The 17,405-nt window shown below is 42.0% G+C and overlaps 1 protein-coding gene across 1 annotated transcript in view; it reads right to left on the reverse strand.

Annotated features, from left to right (window-relative positions):
- Positions 1-17,405, reverse strand: part of ptprsa (protein tyrosine phosphatase receptor type Sa) — a 90,302-nt gene that overhangs the window by 63,496 nt on the left and 9,401 nt on the right. Inside the window, exons 2-5 of the mRNA XM_068743110.1 lie at positions 16,652-16,797; positions 14,904-15,045; positions 4,504-4,692; positions 2,134-2,142 (exon numbers count right to left, since the gene is read on the reverse strand). Of these exons, the coding sequence (XP_068599211.1) occupies positions 2,134-2,142; positions 4,504-4,692; positions 14,904-15,045; positions 16,652-16,797 (486 nt within the window). The remainder of the gene's footprint in view (positions 1-2,133; positions 2,143-4,503; positions 4,693-14,903; positions 15,046-16,651; positions 16,798-17,405) is intronic.

Consider the following 17,405-nt stretch of genomic DNA (forward strand, 5'->3'; position numbering starts at 1 on the left):
CTGCCTCTTTAAGCTTTGGTTGGCCTGGAGTGGATGAGCTTATGATGACAATAAGCTAAATATACCTCAACAGACTGCTGACCTCGCATTATCAAATGCGTAATTATTTGTTCCGCATCTGTTTTGTGAAACAACCCTGTGAATATATTAAATATATTATTGAAGGATTGCGTTTGGGAAGAGGCAATCTGGCCTGGAATGCTGTCCATCTGCATGACTCGGATGGGGTTATGTCAGAGTCAAAGTCTAGCCGCCCTCCACCGGGCATCTGTCTGACCTTCTTATCAGACGCTCATCCGGGATCCGGGTAGCTTTATAGCAGGTCTCCGAGAGAACCTGGCTGCTCGTACCACATGTGCACACTGTTTCATCGTTGATCATCCCCCCCACTCCTCTCCTCAGCCTTCCAATATATCTTAAAATTAATTTTCTTCCTCTTTGAGTTAGCTGCCTTTAAAGCCATTCAGTTGTGGACTGCAGGCATAACACAAACTGTTACACCGTTATCCTGCCTTTCTGGCTCACATTTCCACCAATGTCTGATTTGGTGCTCTGCATATCTCTGCTGTAGTCTCAGAGGCGGAGCAACAAAGTCCCCCATTATGATTTAAATGCTTTTGTACATAACTTTGGGGTTAAGGTTCTTGAGTAATCTATTCTGGCTGACAAGGCAGCAAGGGCCTGGGGTCTGCAGCCGCAGGGACTTAGGGAGAAATGTCAAGCTCCCTCCACACCTCTAGAGGAGCTCCGCAGGGGACTGATGGAAATATCACTGCCCCGCCAGCACAGCAGGGTCTGGCACATGGGGAACCAGCCAACTAGTCAGCTATCTTCCAAATAAGAGCTGAAAGCTCTACCTCCCAGTGAAATGATTATTATCGTTTTTCTTTTTACGGATTTAGGAGGGGACAACCCAAATCAGTCTGCGTTTATTGGTATTACGTGACGCCAGGGCCATATGATTAAAGTAGGGAATTCATTTGCAGGAGCTTGAGGGTGATTCTGTTGCTGAACTCTCAACGCCATTGTAAGCCCCTTTTCACTGCCTGGTCAAGGCATTGGTGTTCGGTCTTTAACCTCACAGCGGAGAGAGTAACAAGAGGCCAATCGATGCCTCTGCGTAAGGGAAGAGACATGGGGTCAGGAGACAGCTGTTTGCTGTGTTGGACATCATGACTTTTTTGTTGCTACAGCATTTTCATTACAAAAAAGAGATTAAATGCTAAAATCTGGGGGGCAAAGATGGTTACTTGTGGTGCTGAGGACAGATGAAGATGGGAGCCTCCGGGAGCTTGATCATGTAGGCCTTTTTCTCATCAGCATAAATCATGCCTGGCTGGGAAATACGCTTTCCAGAAAAATGCTTCAAACAAAAAAGCCGGACCCCAAAGCTAACATTACCTTATAAGAGCCTCGGCATCGCAATAAAGGAAAGCAATTTCCTTTTCTACCCGCTACATACATATAGTTTAGAGCATAGGTAGTAGAATACACCCCAGCTTTCGGTGGGCGGGCATGTTTTTACAAGTAGTTCAAAAAGTCACGAGGAGTACAGAATGTGGCCAGATGGAAGTAGCACTTGAGCCTCTCCCTTTAGCGTAAACGCTGGAGCCTTAGTTGGATCCATGTAAGCCACTCGGGGCGTTAGCCAGTTTGAAAATGCAGGAAAATTATTTCAAGACAAAATAATGATCAAGACCAGAGGGATGACGCAATCCAAATTTGGAATTGCAAGGTTCAGCCATATGGCTGCTGGCAGTGACCTTCACCTGGATAGACCTCAGGAGCCTTTCAGGGCCTTTGTAATCTATTATTTTTTGACAGCAAATTTATTTTTTGTCAAAACTGAGATCAACACATTAACATCTAAATATGAAAATCCAGCTGGTTATGCTCTGTATATATTGCTGGAGTAAAATTCCTAATCCCGCCAAGAAGACAAGCAACACTGTTGGCTGTACATATTTTCTTGGAATCTAATAATTTCATCATAAAACAATCCCCCAAAAAACAGCTAAGGAAGAGAGGATGAGGGTGAGGGGAGAGCAGGGAGACATGCAGGTTGGAAAGGTGTCTTTGCGATCTGCTTCAAAAAAGAGTGGGAGGGCTTGTTGGGCTTTGAAAGACACTTACCAAAGTTTTCTGAAAATGACAAAGCAGGGAAAGTAAATAGAAAAAGGGGAAGAACAATGTAATTCTATTTAATATGAGGCCGTCTGCCACGCAATAATTAAAGGAACTAGTTGGCTCTTGTGTCAATTTGAATCATCATGAATGTATAAGTCTTACATGTCAGTTCTCGTTTAACATAAGTTCTATTTACAAATTATTATTCTAATTAGAGATTTTAAATATTTATATTAAAAAAATATATATTTTATTGTCGACTATAAAATAAAATAAAATCTTATTTTCCAGTTGAATTTTATTGATTTGTTTATATTAATTTATTTTAGTTAATTTTTAACTCGTGTTATGGGTAACAGCCAAATGAAAGGAGTTGAAGTGACGACTCCACAATGTGCACTAAGTCACATTTGAGTTCCTCATACAAACATAGACAAAACACATAAAGAGAGACATACAGCAATAAAGAAAGAAATCTGTTTCAGTTAGGCAGGACACATGATAACATTTGAAACATGAAACAGATTAAGACAGATGATAAAGAGGTGAGACAGAAACAAAGGTTAAAAGACAGGCCATAATGAACAGACAGGCTTATCAATTCGACCCCCAAAACACATGTACCTAAGAAACAAACAAAAGGTCATCGCATTCCTCTCATTTTCTATAAATCTTCAATTTCTTTAAAGTAAAGAAAAGCTAAAATAAGTAAAGCTTAAATGCAAAACAAGCAACTTGGAAATACACTACTGGATTTGCATAATCCTATAATACCAGCAAAACAACACTATTTATTGCTCATGTGTGTTATAATTCATACAATTAAACATATATACTCAGAACAAGATAAATTGGTGTCGAAAATGCTAAAATAAGCTTAATAAAACCTGCATCTCACTTTGCACTCAGTTGGCAACTGCTTTTGGCAGAGTCATGTCCATATTTTGGCGTACAAGTTAAACACGAAACCAGGAAAATCAAAGGCTGATGGGGCAACTGTTGCATGGCATAGCTAATGAGAGGATAAATTATTTAGATTAGTTTAAAACAGACAGCAATAACTGGGGCAGAACTTATTGGCAAAAGTAGTGTCTATGCTGATTTACTTTTGCGGCAGCAAATCAGGTAAGAGTCATTGGATTTTTTTGCACGGTGACAAATCACAGACTCAAAATATCTACCCCTTATTGCCCGAGGCCACTCCAGGCCCTCCACTTAATTAGCTATATAATTAGACTTTGCTTTACTTGGCCCCTCATTGGAGTTTAATCAATGGGAACAAGAAAACATATCCACCACTGACTTGTGCCATTATAAAGTGGGACTTCCATGACACACTTCTGGGATGCTTTGAATCATTTGACCTTATTAAGTAATATTACATGATTTGAATGACGATTTACTGTGAGTACAATATTCTAACAGCACTGTGGCTGCAATGTTAAAATTCAAAATAGTTAGACAAGTTTCGTTGAATCCACACACAAGTGTTCTCTGTTCCACATCATTAATATACTGCCAAAGATTATTTATCAGCGTTGAATTAAATCCTTATTCTCGTGCAAATATATCCAAGGATGGTTTCACATGTAAATGCAACTATTTCATAAGTAGAAGTATTCTCAATTTTTTTAAATATTTGAACAGGACAAATTTAGCAGGCCAAAATACCTGAGGATGGACTTTGCATGAATTAAATTGACAACTTAAAGAGTTAGTGCTCATAAGATGTGTCTGAGGGCTCCACAACCACAACCACTGAGTGCTTAATATATGTCTTGCTTTTTTTTTTTTTGTACTTGCATTTTAATAATAATACCGATGTTTATTATAATAAGTTACTGTTCGTGAGTTCTTGGTGATGCCAAAGAACACGTACACCTTTGTCAGACACAAGAGTTTGATCAGATGATCAGTCCAGATCATCGATAGGAGCCAGTCCAGGACCCTAATGATGCTCTGGACTCAAAGGGTTACCTGTCAGTCGGTATAACTTCGTCTTTACTAATCTTGGTTCATTTGCAAAGTCAATGTGAAAAGGAGAAAACACCGGCTGATCATTTGGATCAATCCTTGCTGCGCTATCAGAACCCTAAAAACAAAGCATGTGTTTTTGTTCATGAGCTTCATATGTTCAGGATCTGAGTGCTGCCGTAAGTTCCTTTTAAAATGATTCTATGCGTTCTCAGGCTGATCAGATCCATCTGCTAATCAGCTAACAGTATTCGCAATGACATTTCTTAAATTAAAGGAAAACACTGCAGTCACATTGGCTGGAAAGCACAAGAACAACTTTGTTAATCAGTGCTGTAAAATGTCCTGGAAAATCAAGTTAGAGAGAAAGTCAGAAACTAGTTGACCTGGGACTCGTCTTACCTGAGCGTAGCTGCTTGATCCTGCCATTACTTGCGCTGGGGTCAATCGGCAGGAAGTCTTTGTACCAGGTGATTTCTGGGTCAGGGTTGCCACTGGCTGCACAGAGCATGGTGGCTGTTCGAGTGCGCTCCACCACTTTGAGCTGAGGGCCCATGTCTATGTTGGGGAATCCTGGTGGAAGTAGGTCCTCTGTGTAAAGAACACGGGGAAGGAAGGCATGAGTTCTGCATCCTAAAACATATTATAATGTGTATTCAAGTGCACTTACAATTATTTTCACATTTGGCTCGGCTGTCGACAATAACTCACAACATTCGATTAGTTAGCAAAAGCATCTTGTCACCATAGGTAGCCACAGACTCCATCACACTAGTGAATAGCATCATACCTTTATCCACGATTCCCTCCATCTAACCTGGGCAAAAATGCTGCGTTAAATGCAAACGGAAGACCAGAAACAGTGGAGTAAAACGTAATGTCGAAACAATTTCTGTTAATATTCATGGGTGATTGAGCAATTACTTCACTGTTCTGTACTTCACCACAGAACAGCATCGTCTGAACCACGGTCATTGTTCTTCTAATGCGGACTCACTGTTCACTTTGTCAATTAGTCCCAGAGATCAAATTGTTTGACCTCTACCCAGCCTGGAGCCAGAACAGTGACTCATTCTCTGATAATAAGCGCGGAGGAGGAAGTAGTAAAGTACTGAGCTGTAATATGCATCAGAATCCCAAGGCCACATCACACGTCTGAGACGATTGACTGCTGGCGAGTGGCTTAGCAGAGGCCACTGTCCATCTCATGTTCACGCTGCAGACGCTAAATTAACGGAAATTAGAGCAGTAACTTGAGTTTTCGAGCTACAGATTCCAAAAGCGAGGATGTTTTTTCTGCCTTCAAAGGGCAGGCAGACCTTTTCTGTATATTGTACTCCTGTTCAGATGTTTGAGTCATGTCTGTTAGTTCATATTAAAAGCATGAATTTCAATGTGGGAATGGGAAAATGAAGCTTTTTCTACTTTTATGAATCAGCAAGAGAAACGTTGTTTTATGCACCTATATTACGTGTGATTTTTTGAGTTCACATTTATTCACTATGATAAATGTTGACATATCAGAGCATTGGATTTCCTGTTTGGGAGAAGCCATTTGTTGGGCCTGTGGTATTGTTGGTTGCAAGTAAGAAATGAGTACTGCAATCAGAAACATGAAGCTATGAGTTCAAAAAGTGAACATTGCTTAGAGTGCACTGTGGTCTTCCTGCCATCTTGACAAAGCACGCCGGTGGTTTCCCTTCATGTACTTAAGCAGATGAGTGGTTGTGCCTTGATGAGACACACTCATTTTGCAGCTTATTGAATACCACATCGCTCAGTCCCTGTTGGAAACATTCGCACATTTTAGATGATGGAAGATGAGGTTTTTCAATTGTTGTTGCATGTTTGAAACCATGGATGTGCTGCGCCCATCTTGGCACTGTGTACATATCATTATTAAAGACATCAGATACATCAATGCATCTTAACAGCCCAGTGCTGTTTTGCCTGTTCATTTTAAATGTATTAATGCTCGTTATGTTGCATATACAAATTGCATTAAATTCAAGACTTATTGAAGCCCACTTCCTTGGGCTTCATGCAACAGATACTGCATTTGACGTAGAGCAGATAGACTTCTGATTATATGACATCATAGAAACATATGTGCTTCACAGACAGAGATTCTTGCATTACAGCCATGTAGTAGAATGGAAAAAATCACTGTCGGGACAAAAGTCTGGACAGGTTACCTCTAAAAGACATCAGCAGAGCACAATGAATATTTCAATGTTATCTTCAAAGAAGAGCAGGTATTTACACAGTTTGGGCTCCGTACTGTTCCCTCTCAATCAATTATTAATTACCAGATGCTCGTATAATCTCTTTATAGCAAGTTTCCCCCCGGAAGCTCAGAAAACCAAAGACAAAACCTACACTTCACTGTATAAACATCAAAACAAGACATTAGCAAGACAAGAACAATATATTCTCACATACCCCCCTGTGTGACATCAGTGAATTCTGCATAAGATGCCATAAAAGGCGCTGCACGGTTAACCTTCTAGCTCTGGCAACATGTTTGCAAGCGGTGGGTCTTGGCTTTCTCTCCGGGTGTTGTATCTGATGTATTTGATGTGTTGTCGAGGCCATACCCAGGCTGCAGGAACTAAGCTCGGTTCATGCACAGAGTAAGTGGACTGGAGATCAACTAAGTTAAGGAAGTGATTTATAGCGGATCCATGGAAATATTACGCTGTCGCAAACGGACCTGACACTGCACAGGCAGCGTTTCCCCGAACAAATGGGCCCGCGTGTTGGCGACTCCTATCCCCAGAAATAATCTGATACCATCTTCCACCCCTGAAGCTTAAATGCTCTGTCGATGAAGGCAGCCATGCAAAAATAAATAGATCATTTATTGGGGGAGTGTTACTTCAGGGTTAGCCAGCCTGACTGTGTGTGGGGGAAGCCAACCGATAACATGAGCTGATAGTAAGACAGAATTCCCAAGGGGCTCGTTCTCCATAATGGTGTAGCAATGACATTTCTCTGATATGTGCTGGGGGTTCTCTGTGATGACAAATCTTCCCAGGACAGATACAATTGTGCGCACTATTGGTCAATGACGACGCATGCATGCAGCGATTTTGCCAGCAGCAGGCTTAATGGCTCAGGCCTACAATCCTCATGCTACACAATATGAGACACATGCTGCTGTTGCAACCTGCACCGTGGCGACAGCGTTCAGACTACCACTGATCTGGTGTCATCCCACAGACAAATGCAACCATTCACACATTTAGGCTCATTCATCACGGCGCAAATGCTGAAACTGACATTAAATAACTAAAAACTACAAAACTGAGTCTGACGATAACGGTTACCTACTCTAAAGGTTTCACACGCTCATCCATTAGCTAACAGCAGAGAAAGATGTTTGATTACACCAGAGATATATAGATGTGGTGAAAGACGAGATGGGGAACGCCATGCAGCCCATCGTCTTTGTCGGGGGGCCATCTTGTTTTTAAATGTGCCACAGAAGCCTCTTTGATGCATCCCATTGATTCATAAACGAGTCAGTGGTCGTGGGCTTGATTGGCATCTGGGCCGCTCGGCTTGGTCTTCTCCACCGTTGTGATGTAGAGCACTTAGAAGCATCGACCAGGGATGTGCAAACCGACCGCTAAGACCAGCCCGGCAGAAAACGAGAACAAAAACACTTCCTGCAAGGAACATTGTTGACAATAAAAAAAAAAGAAAAAGAAAAGAAAGACAAGCATAATCTTTAAACGATATGACATGATTTGGGCACCTTTCAAAAAATCTGGTGATTGGAGGAAGACTTTTCAACTCGATGAAACGGGAGGAAAGGTGGCTGTGATGCAAACTGCACCACTGCATGCGACATCTGGCGTGAGGAGCATGGCTCCCAAACTAAGCCTTCTACAGGCTCCGGTTGACCTCATCTATATCCAGATTTTTGTCGCTCCCTTCAGCTTTTGTGGGGTTAGCTTGGGCGCCACCCATTATCCCTAATTATCCATAATGTCTTTAATTTTGCTTTTCATTTAATATCATTGCAGGAGAGACAGGTGCAAAGCCTTTTATCAGCCTCTGGTTAGCTTAGCCGCTGCCCGGTCGTTAATCTACTGACTCCTGCCTGCTGCTGCGCTCTGCTTTCCATCATGCTAAGTGTAGCTCTCTGAAAAGATCTCTTCTTCACAGTGACTCTCTCCCGACTAATCTCATTTCCAGCGTAACAAAACCATCTGTTTTCTGTAAGTCATGACTGTACCAGATTCCTACAGTCAGACAAAAGAGGGATTTAAATACGCCCTTAGGTTGACACATTCACTTTTTTTGCAGGGCAGCAAGATAGAGTGTTCTTATGCAAAAGTAGCCCGATTAAATCCTAAGGAAATCTGAGATATACTGCCATGCTGTAATCAGAAGTGGCTTCATATAAATTTATAATATATGCCATCTGTTGCATATACTGCACCATATATTTATTGTTTTATCTAACTACTTGGGAGATCCTGTCTTTCCCTAATCCAGTGAGCGACATTAGAAATAAACTTAGGACTTTCATGGGTTTATTTGGCATGGCATCATTGGATCATCAACTATAGGAGAGAGAGAGAGAGAGAGAGAGAGAGACTGTCTGGGGCTACAGAAAATACCGTGGGGTGCTCCGCCAACCCCCGCACCTATTACTCATATTATTATTTTCACTTACTGAAATGATTTAATTTCATCAGTGGCATAATCAGGTTAACTGATTACCCAGCACCACAGCATAAAGACACAGGCTTTAAGCAGGTCTGTGCATTAATATGACAGAAGGAGCGCTGGGAGACCGAGCTAAAGCAAAGGAAATGAGGAGTGTGACAGACAGAGAGGAAGGAAAGGTGTCAGATTAGAAGCTATGGAGCATGAGGATGAGGTGAAAGAGAATTAACTATGAGTGGCATGCTTTCCTTTAGAGATTAGGGATAAATAGATGTTAACGATTCGATACAGCTGCTTAAAGTTGAGACAATTGAGTTATTTTCTCTGCATACGGTATTGCAAAAAGTATCTTTATGCTTTGGCATTAAAATGGCTACTAGTTTTTGCTCTACATTAAAGGCTTCACAAATGTGTAAAACTTACATGGGTCTAAAATGGATCAATCCAAAAACTGCACAACCATAACCAAGAGCCAAGTAATCTTTTCCTTAGACTACTTCCAACATCCTCTAACGACCTTTGGAATGACATCTTAGTGCGCCCGATTATGTGCAACTTTGGGCCACAAACACAAATTGCATGTGAGACACATTGTGTCTTTCATACTAAAACAACAAATCGAACCCAGACAAGCCTCCATACAAAGACAGACAGTAATTAGGCTTTTTTTTTTGGGGGGGGGGGGGGGGGGCACAGGTCATTGCCTTGCGTAGACCATTAGCTGAGAGTAATTAAAACTCTAATGACAGGTTTGAAGAAACCTTTGTTGAGCAGCGTAACAATTATGAATATGCAGTGGTTTGAAATAAAATGAAGGCCAGTCAGCCGGCTGCCGGGTAATTGCTTCTGTCATTTGGAGACGTAGAAACAGTAAACAGACGTGGCAACGGGGGGTCACACAGAATACGGGCATTCGCTCGGTTGGGAACAGCTGGAGTGTTGAATAAATGTGTCACTTAAAAAGAGATCGAGGATGAAACAGGGAGCACGGGTGGAGACAGAATGCAGATAATGTAGTGAACAGGTTAGGATAGAAAAGCATCTGCTAATAAATAGAAGAAAAATACAGATACAGTACAGAACTTAGTAAATAAAATTAAAAAAAGCTAAATCTCTATCATGGTTAAAGGTTTTGTACTTTTACAGTTTAAATCAGTAAGACCTGCAACGCTCTCGCAACATTCCTAAAACCTTTTCTTCTTCATTGTGTATCAGAACCACATTCATAATACAAATAAATGTATTTTACTAACTAACTAACTTTATTTGAGCGTTATTCTCCCATGTTCTAAGAAATGGCAGCAAGTGTGAGTTTAATCTGATCATCCAGCCTAGAAGAGACACAGGAATGACGCTCGTGGAGCAGGGAAGACTTTCATTTATATCTCCCGTGCCAACCCCGCAGGGCCCACAGCGCGACCTCTGTGTTGCTCGACTTCAGTCGCCCGGGCTGGGGGCTCATCTATATGCATAAAGCTGGTGGTCCGGGCCGCATCCCCTTGCTGTTCTTTATGCATGAGTCGGGCCCCTCCAAAGGTCGTCACTCATGACATTTAGACTGGAACCAGCTCTTTCTCCTGCCTCCCAGTCACTGATCACCAGGGAAGCAAAATACGCTTTCCTACTTCAGCGGAATTCCTGCACATTTGTATTCATATTGAAGTTGATTTTTTATTGAGTACTATTTTTTTTTTTTTTACTTTTATGCGTGTGCTGTTCCAACATCATTAACATTAGTATTGGAATTTTTACGTTTTGCTTTGTTGCCTTGACAACATATTTTGAGATCATTCTGGTTAGGTAAGTCCCATGTCCTGTCATTCTGAAAATGAAATTTCACAATCATTTACTAAATAAATAAAACAATTCCAACAACAACTTGGAGTTACAACAGTCTTTCCGGAATTTAAACATATGTGCTTAGCAACAAGGTATCGCTATTACAACGAGCAGAATGAACTGACAGCAGTGTTATGAATGAGTGCATATGTACAGTATAAATCTCCTATATGTATGCAAATGAGCCCCGCATTGTGGATGGTTGGAGGATTCAAAAATGTAAAATGAAGTGTTTACTTGTAATGTCTTTGACAAATATTTAAATTTGTTTGATCTGAGGGAAACACCCCACTTTTCACCCCACTTATTTGAGACAAGTGGACTGAGGCAAAGGTCATCTCAGAAGAAGTCAGACAGGAAGAGGAAGAACAGCCGGATCGCTTGTTGATACTGCCAAGCTTATTCGTCTGTCTCATTGCAGAGCAGCTGCTGCCGGACTGCTGGTTCTCTCTCTCTTTCTCTACGTCTTTACATCTTTCTCTCTATCTTGCTCACTCACAGGTCCACAATGTTGGTAATGTTTCACTACATGTAATGTCTGATGCCGCGGACTCACCTCTTCGTCAAAGACAAAGACAATACAATATGCATTCAATCCCACAGCATTAACACAAAAAAAAAAAAATAAAGACTGGAAAAGATTATCTAGAACACAAGAATGCAAAAACAAAACAACAACAACTTCTAAATGTGTTTTTCTTTATTTTTAATAACCAGATACTTTAGAGAAAATTTAAAATGTGCTTTTATGAGGCTACATAAACCCCAAGGGCTCATGAATGAACCCAAGGGGAGTATATCACAAATCTTAAAGTGTATTTGTGCTGGAATACTGATGAAATGAGTATCATGATACTTTTCTTTCACCCCCTCTCCGCCAAAGCCTGGGCCCAAGCTCAACAAACCCGAACCAACTTTGAAACGTGATTGCATCACACCCACAAGGAGAATAACTCTGAAATTATCTTAGCACCACAAACAAACATGTTTGTGGGGGGGGGGGGGGACTGATGTCACTGCTCCTAAAAGCGTTGGCACTGTTTGACCACATGACTTCTTGACCGTGAAAACAATTTGGAATCAGTAGGTTAAGATTATTAGCAATTCGTTTTGTGATCATCCACTGCTAAATGTGATTTCATCCATGGCACATGGTCAACATTCCCATCAAGTCGATCAATATCCTTCTCACAGGCTGACAGACAAGCCAACAGAAACACGATCTTCCCAGTGCATGGAACCAATCATGTTTACCATAGTTCACAGTCGCCTTTCATTTGAAATATTTGCATGGACTTCCTGTACAGAGCATATCAAAATGCATCTTAATCTTGAATGATGCCAACTCTAAAACACATGACGGGCTCCTAAAAAGAATATCAGGCCAACTCCTGTCAATCATGATATATATTCCCTGGAACGTCTCGAGGGAGTATGCATTTGTAACAGTTCTTCCAGTGGTAAGCGTTTGCATCAGTCTAAAATACGCCCCATGATCCCCTGACAACAGCATGAGCTGCCAGAATCCCAGTGGCAACATTGCCTTCATTTTCACACTCTAAAAAAACTTGTCTGAAAACCCACACAAAATCTTAAAGCACTAAACAGCTGAAAGTTGTGTCAGAGTACACTTCTCATGCTTGTCAGGCCCACTCCAAGGACTCCCAGAGGGGTTTTGCGAAAGATGCCCCCCCCCCCATCTTATGTATTCAGCTAAGGCACTGTGTCATTTCCACAAATGTACACACACACTTTCATGTATACACAAAGACAAGAGCAGAAGATGAGGTTACGTTGTGTTATTCTGTGTAGGTGTGTGTGTCCGTATGCCTCTCCTTATGCATTGACATCACATACTTACAGGTAATAATAATAATAATAATACATTTATTTATACAGCACTTTTCTGAGAACTCAAAGACGCTTTACAGTGTACATAATAAAAACAGTAAAGTAATACAGAAAATACAAACAATAAAAATGTGAACATGGATATAAAATCAATATAATTCAAACAGTAAAATAATATATTAAAAGTGAACACGGTTAAACAATCAATAGAAATTCCAACAGTAAAATTATACATTAAAAGCAATGTCAAACAGATGAGTTTTGAGATCTGTTTTGAATGTATTAAGATCCGGGCAGGCTCGTAGCAGGTGTGTGCGAGATCTTTCTACTTGAGAGTGTACACATGCAAGCATTACATGTGATGTGTAAGTCAACCGTGTAATATATGGTGTAATAATGGGAGTGTGTGCATGCCACATGGCTTGTGGCCAAGTCAACCATCCTGGTGGCCCATTTTCACCCTCTCCAGATCCCAGACAACAACCCCTGTGTTTACTGGACATGTCCCCTGTGCCTTGTCCCATATCCCATAATCCTTTGCCCCTGTTACAAGAGCGTATTCTTGCCTATCCTTACCTGTTTCACATTGCCAATCATATGCAACACCTCCTCCATCAACTTCCTTCATCTTCAGCCAACTGTATTCCATTTTTCCTTGTATTCGGTTTGCTCAGCTCCATTTTGACCTCCGGCTCTCCATAAACTGACCTGGATTCTTGTTCTCCATCCATTTTTACTTCACCCTGGACACCTTTCTCTATCTTCACAGCTTTGTTTTTTTTTTAATCTAATCTTTCTCCAGTTTTCCACAGGTATCTTTTGTCCTTACACCGATGGGTTAATATAGAGTGACCTGACCTCAATTAAGATGGAAAAGAGAGAGAACGTACTGCTCTACTCCTCTGCCACTTATACTGCAAATTCAACTTCAGCATCACACTCTCATCCTTCATCACGTTCTGGGTCTTCCCTCAGCAGGAGAACTGCCGCCTTCATTCGTCCTCCAGAGGAAACCTTACAGGACTGAATTGCAACAACCTTTCATTTCCGTTCTACTCCTGTGAACCAGGTGTGCCCAGTCGCACAACTGCACACACACTTATGTGCACAAGCCTGGGCTTGTAGTGTATAATTTATTTTACTTTATTTTTTACTGAGTCAACTCTTTTTGTCTCTGCCAAGGACTTCCTTGGCTTGATTTTAACAGCCCTCAATAAGAAATATGGGGCCCTGGCACGAATAACACAAGTAGCCTCTGAAAAAAGGCAGCATTTTTTGAGAGCGGGTAGGAAGTTTGATTTGCTGTCAGCTAATCCTACCGGGAGAAAGAACTCCACAGAAGATCTTTCCAGAAATGTTCTATTAAATTGTCCAGGAAACGGTAGATACCACCTTGAAGAGACTTTGACCATCAGCGTCACAGCACCAAACTACCCGGTGCATATTATTATCCAAGGGCATGAGTAAAAATGTCACAAATGTGAAGAGAAATCCGAGTTCGGTCCCTACGTATCAGATTTCATCATTTATGTCAAGTCTCGAAGGTAACCTGAGGCACTCACACCAAACTATAGCACCCAACTGTATGCTTCTAGGGTGGGGGGGTTGTTGCTAACAATAACTCACCCAGTATGATGGGCCTGGCTTTCAATCCCTTGTCCAACCACCCCCCCCGTCCCCCCCCCCGTCCCGCCCCGCACACGTACACCCCCCCTACTGACTGCCTGCAAATCTGACAGCCAGGAAGGCCTTGTTCGCATGCTGCCAGCAAGCAACAGCTCAGCTTCATCCAGGCTTGGAAACATGGCAGATGGTGGCAGGAGAGAACAGAAGAGAAGACAGCATGTGTGTGTGTGTGTGTGTGTGTGTGTGTGGGCGGGCGTGTGTGTGTGTTTCTGACAAACAGGTAGAATGAGAATAAGAAAGTAGGAGTTTGTGACCACATGCTTGCTAGTCGATATGAGCCAAACAAACGGTGTAATATCTCTGCTGAAACGAAACTGGCCCCTCTATGAGGATGTTGTATAGAGGTTCAGCTATTACAGGGCCGGTTCAATCAAACTGATGGATTCTGGGTACCCTTTATCAGCTGGCAGTGAGCATGAGTCTATTTTAGACTACGATCCATCTATGCATGAACGTTTAAGATATAATCCTCCACATTTTCACATATATTAATTTGGCTGCTCTGCTGATGAATCATGTAAATAATTTATAGTGAGAGTCCAAATTGTTTAAATTAATACAGCAGCTCCGAAAGACATTCCATGTAAAAGGACTTAGTGTGTAAGGAATAACTCACTTTCAAGATCAGTACAAAAACTCCAAAGCAAGACGTCATCACCAAAAAAGCCCAAGAGCTCACAGATGTCTTCTCTAACGATTTATCTGTCGTTATCCCGTTGAACACGGTTTCACAATGCGGGGCTCACCTCGGATGATGGACAGCTTGGCGTTGACTGTGATCTCGCCCTCTGTGTTCTCAGCTACGCATTCATAGATATTCTCATCACGCGGCGCTCGGAGGGGCTGGATCCTGAGCACGGCGCCCGCACCCTCGTCAAACTCAATGGTCTGCAGGAGTAGAGGGCAGATAAGGAGACGTTAGATGGATGTGAGGTTCCAGTGGCAACGGTATCAGTTGTACACCTAAACGCAAGTGCATATTAACATGGGGACCCACAGTGAACAGTTTCTTTGGAGATGCCAGGATGGATTTGAACAAGTTTCTCAAACTGTTCCCAAAACAAAAGACAATGGGAAGAGGATAAAATGGTAGTTTCAGTGTGAAAGGCTTCACATCTCTATTGTCAAAAAGCCACTGGTGGTCACAAGTACAGAACTGGTATAAATACACACGCAAAGCTACACTCTTCAGCTTTATGTGTGATGTGCTTGTTTTTTCCTGTTCTCATCGGACTGTTTTTATCTGTAATTATGCCCTTTGTTCTTGGTAGAGCCCTTTGTTTGGAACCTTGTTGACAGCACACACACACGACACTCTCAGGCAAGTGCTGGGAATACTGAGCGGAAAAAAAGCAGCAGCTCGCTTACAAAAAGAAGAGCTACCGTATATATACACACATGAACAGCATCGATGTCTGGATTGTTGGGATATTTGCATAATTTTAACAATATTGTTTGTGTTCGAGTTGGACGTCAGGTTGTTATCCTGAGGCATGCACAGGAATCTGTAGAATATTCAGCATAGCTCTTGGTTATATTTGAAAATGGTTCGGCCAATAGTTTCGTGAAGCTTTGAGTATTGCCAGCTGAACAAAGGCTTCTGTGCTGAGATCTCAGAGCAAAGCATGGCTTTGAGACAAGAAGGAGTGTTCGGCAGCTTTGCTGCGCCGCCGCTGCTGCATGTCTCGGGGATGAACGCTAATTAGGGTAAAAAAGTCTGCGGCATTATAATCAATATGAAGGCAGCTTTCTAGAAGGTAAAACAAAAACATATCAAACTACTTCAAAACGAATTTAAAATGTCGTTATGCCACAGAGGGAAAGCGTCCATTCCTGCGTTTCCCGCTCAGCATGCAGAGGAGAGCATACAAGCAACTTGTCTATTTTATTTTGTCCAGTTTTTTTTTTTTGGGTGGGGGGGGGGTTGCTTCTTATGGTTTTCTTCAAGCTGTGCCTGTGTATGTGTGCAGCCAGTGCTGTTGTTAATGAAAGCAACTTTCTAACTCACGCTGACACTGAGCATCAATCAAGCCTTTTAGAGATGCCATCTGGGATGACTGCCATCGACCGAGAACAAAAAACCCATGAATACCGTGCATTCACACAGACGGGGAGGTATGTGGATGCATTCCCGCTCGCACTGCGAGCAAGAACGTGACGACAGCAAAGTCAGTCAAGTACAAAGAGTACGGAGTGGGAGGACTGGGAGGGCTCTGCATTGCTTTACTGGGCAATGAAAGCAAATGGTGCACACACACACACACACACACCCCGTTAGGAGGTTAGAGGAGTCAGTCCAAGAAAAGATTTGTACTTGGTATTTGTAAAAGCAGTGGGTGAAGAAAGCAAATGAAAATGCCTCTTTGAAGACAAGCTTCATGAGTATTCAGGAAACATCAGCGACATGTTAGAATTAGATGAGATGATTCTAACTTAATATGCCATGTCGTACTAAATGTTAGCAGGGAAGGTTTACTTTAAGACGTTACCTCACCTCTATACGTTGGGAGTTGACCTTCTTTCCTTTCTTGTTCCAGCTCACCCTTGGCTTGGGGTCGCCCGTCGCCTGGCACACAAACGAAACCACGCCCCCTGAGACGCCAATCTGGTCAATGGGAACTTTAGTGAACCGTGGTGGCGCTGCGAAAAAGGGAGGAAAAGGGAAGACAGACAGAAAAAAGAAGAACTCATTATCTCGAGCTACAAGATGCACGCTACGCTAGTGCGGCAAAGCCTCTCCTCTTCCTCGTTATATGCGCCTCATCATCACATGAATTTACATGTGGATTCTGTGCAAAGGTGCTGCTGATTGAAAAACTTGACTCAACAGGGAATGTTCCGTAGGAAGACCCCAGGAAGGGGCATTGAGAGGATGAAGCAGCAAGATTTTATTTTAATGGGCATCTTCAAAAGTAGGATTCTATCGCCTAGCAACGCTTTCCTATCCAAAGACGCAACCAGCAGTTAAATTCTCACTTGGACCACACATACTAAGTTTTAATGGTTTCAAAGAGCAGAGACCCTTTGATTTAACTGTCCATCAAAAGTTTGCATTTTAGTGCTTTTGTGGTTCAGGTTATTTATTGTACTTTTTTTTTTGATTATGCCTTGCATGCAGTAGGATAGAGAAAACAAGCCCGACAGAAAGAAAGCGAGAAAGACAGAGAAAACAGAGTCCTGGGGAACTCGTTAAATCTGAATCACACAGTTATGTGGGGATGATCAAACGGCCAGTGCATAAAGTCGAA

The sequence above is a fragment of the Brachionichthys hirsutus genome, chromosome 9 (assembly GCF_040956055.1).
Source record: "Brachionichthys hirsutus isolate HB-005 chromosome 9, CSIRO-AGI_Bhir_v1, whole genome shotgun sequence".
NCBI lineage: Eukaryota > Metazoa > Chordata > Actinopteri > Lophiiformes > Brachionichthyidae > Brachionichthys > Brachionichthys hirsutus.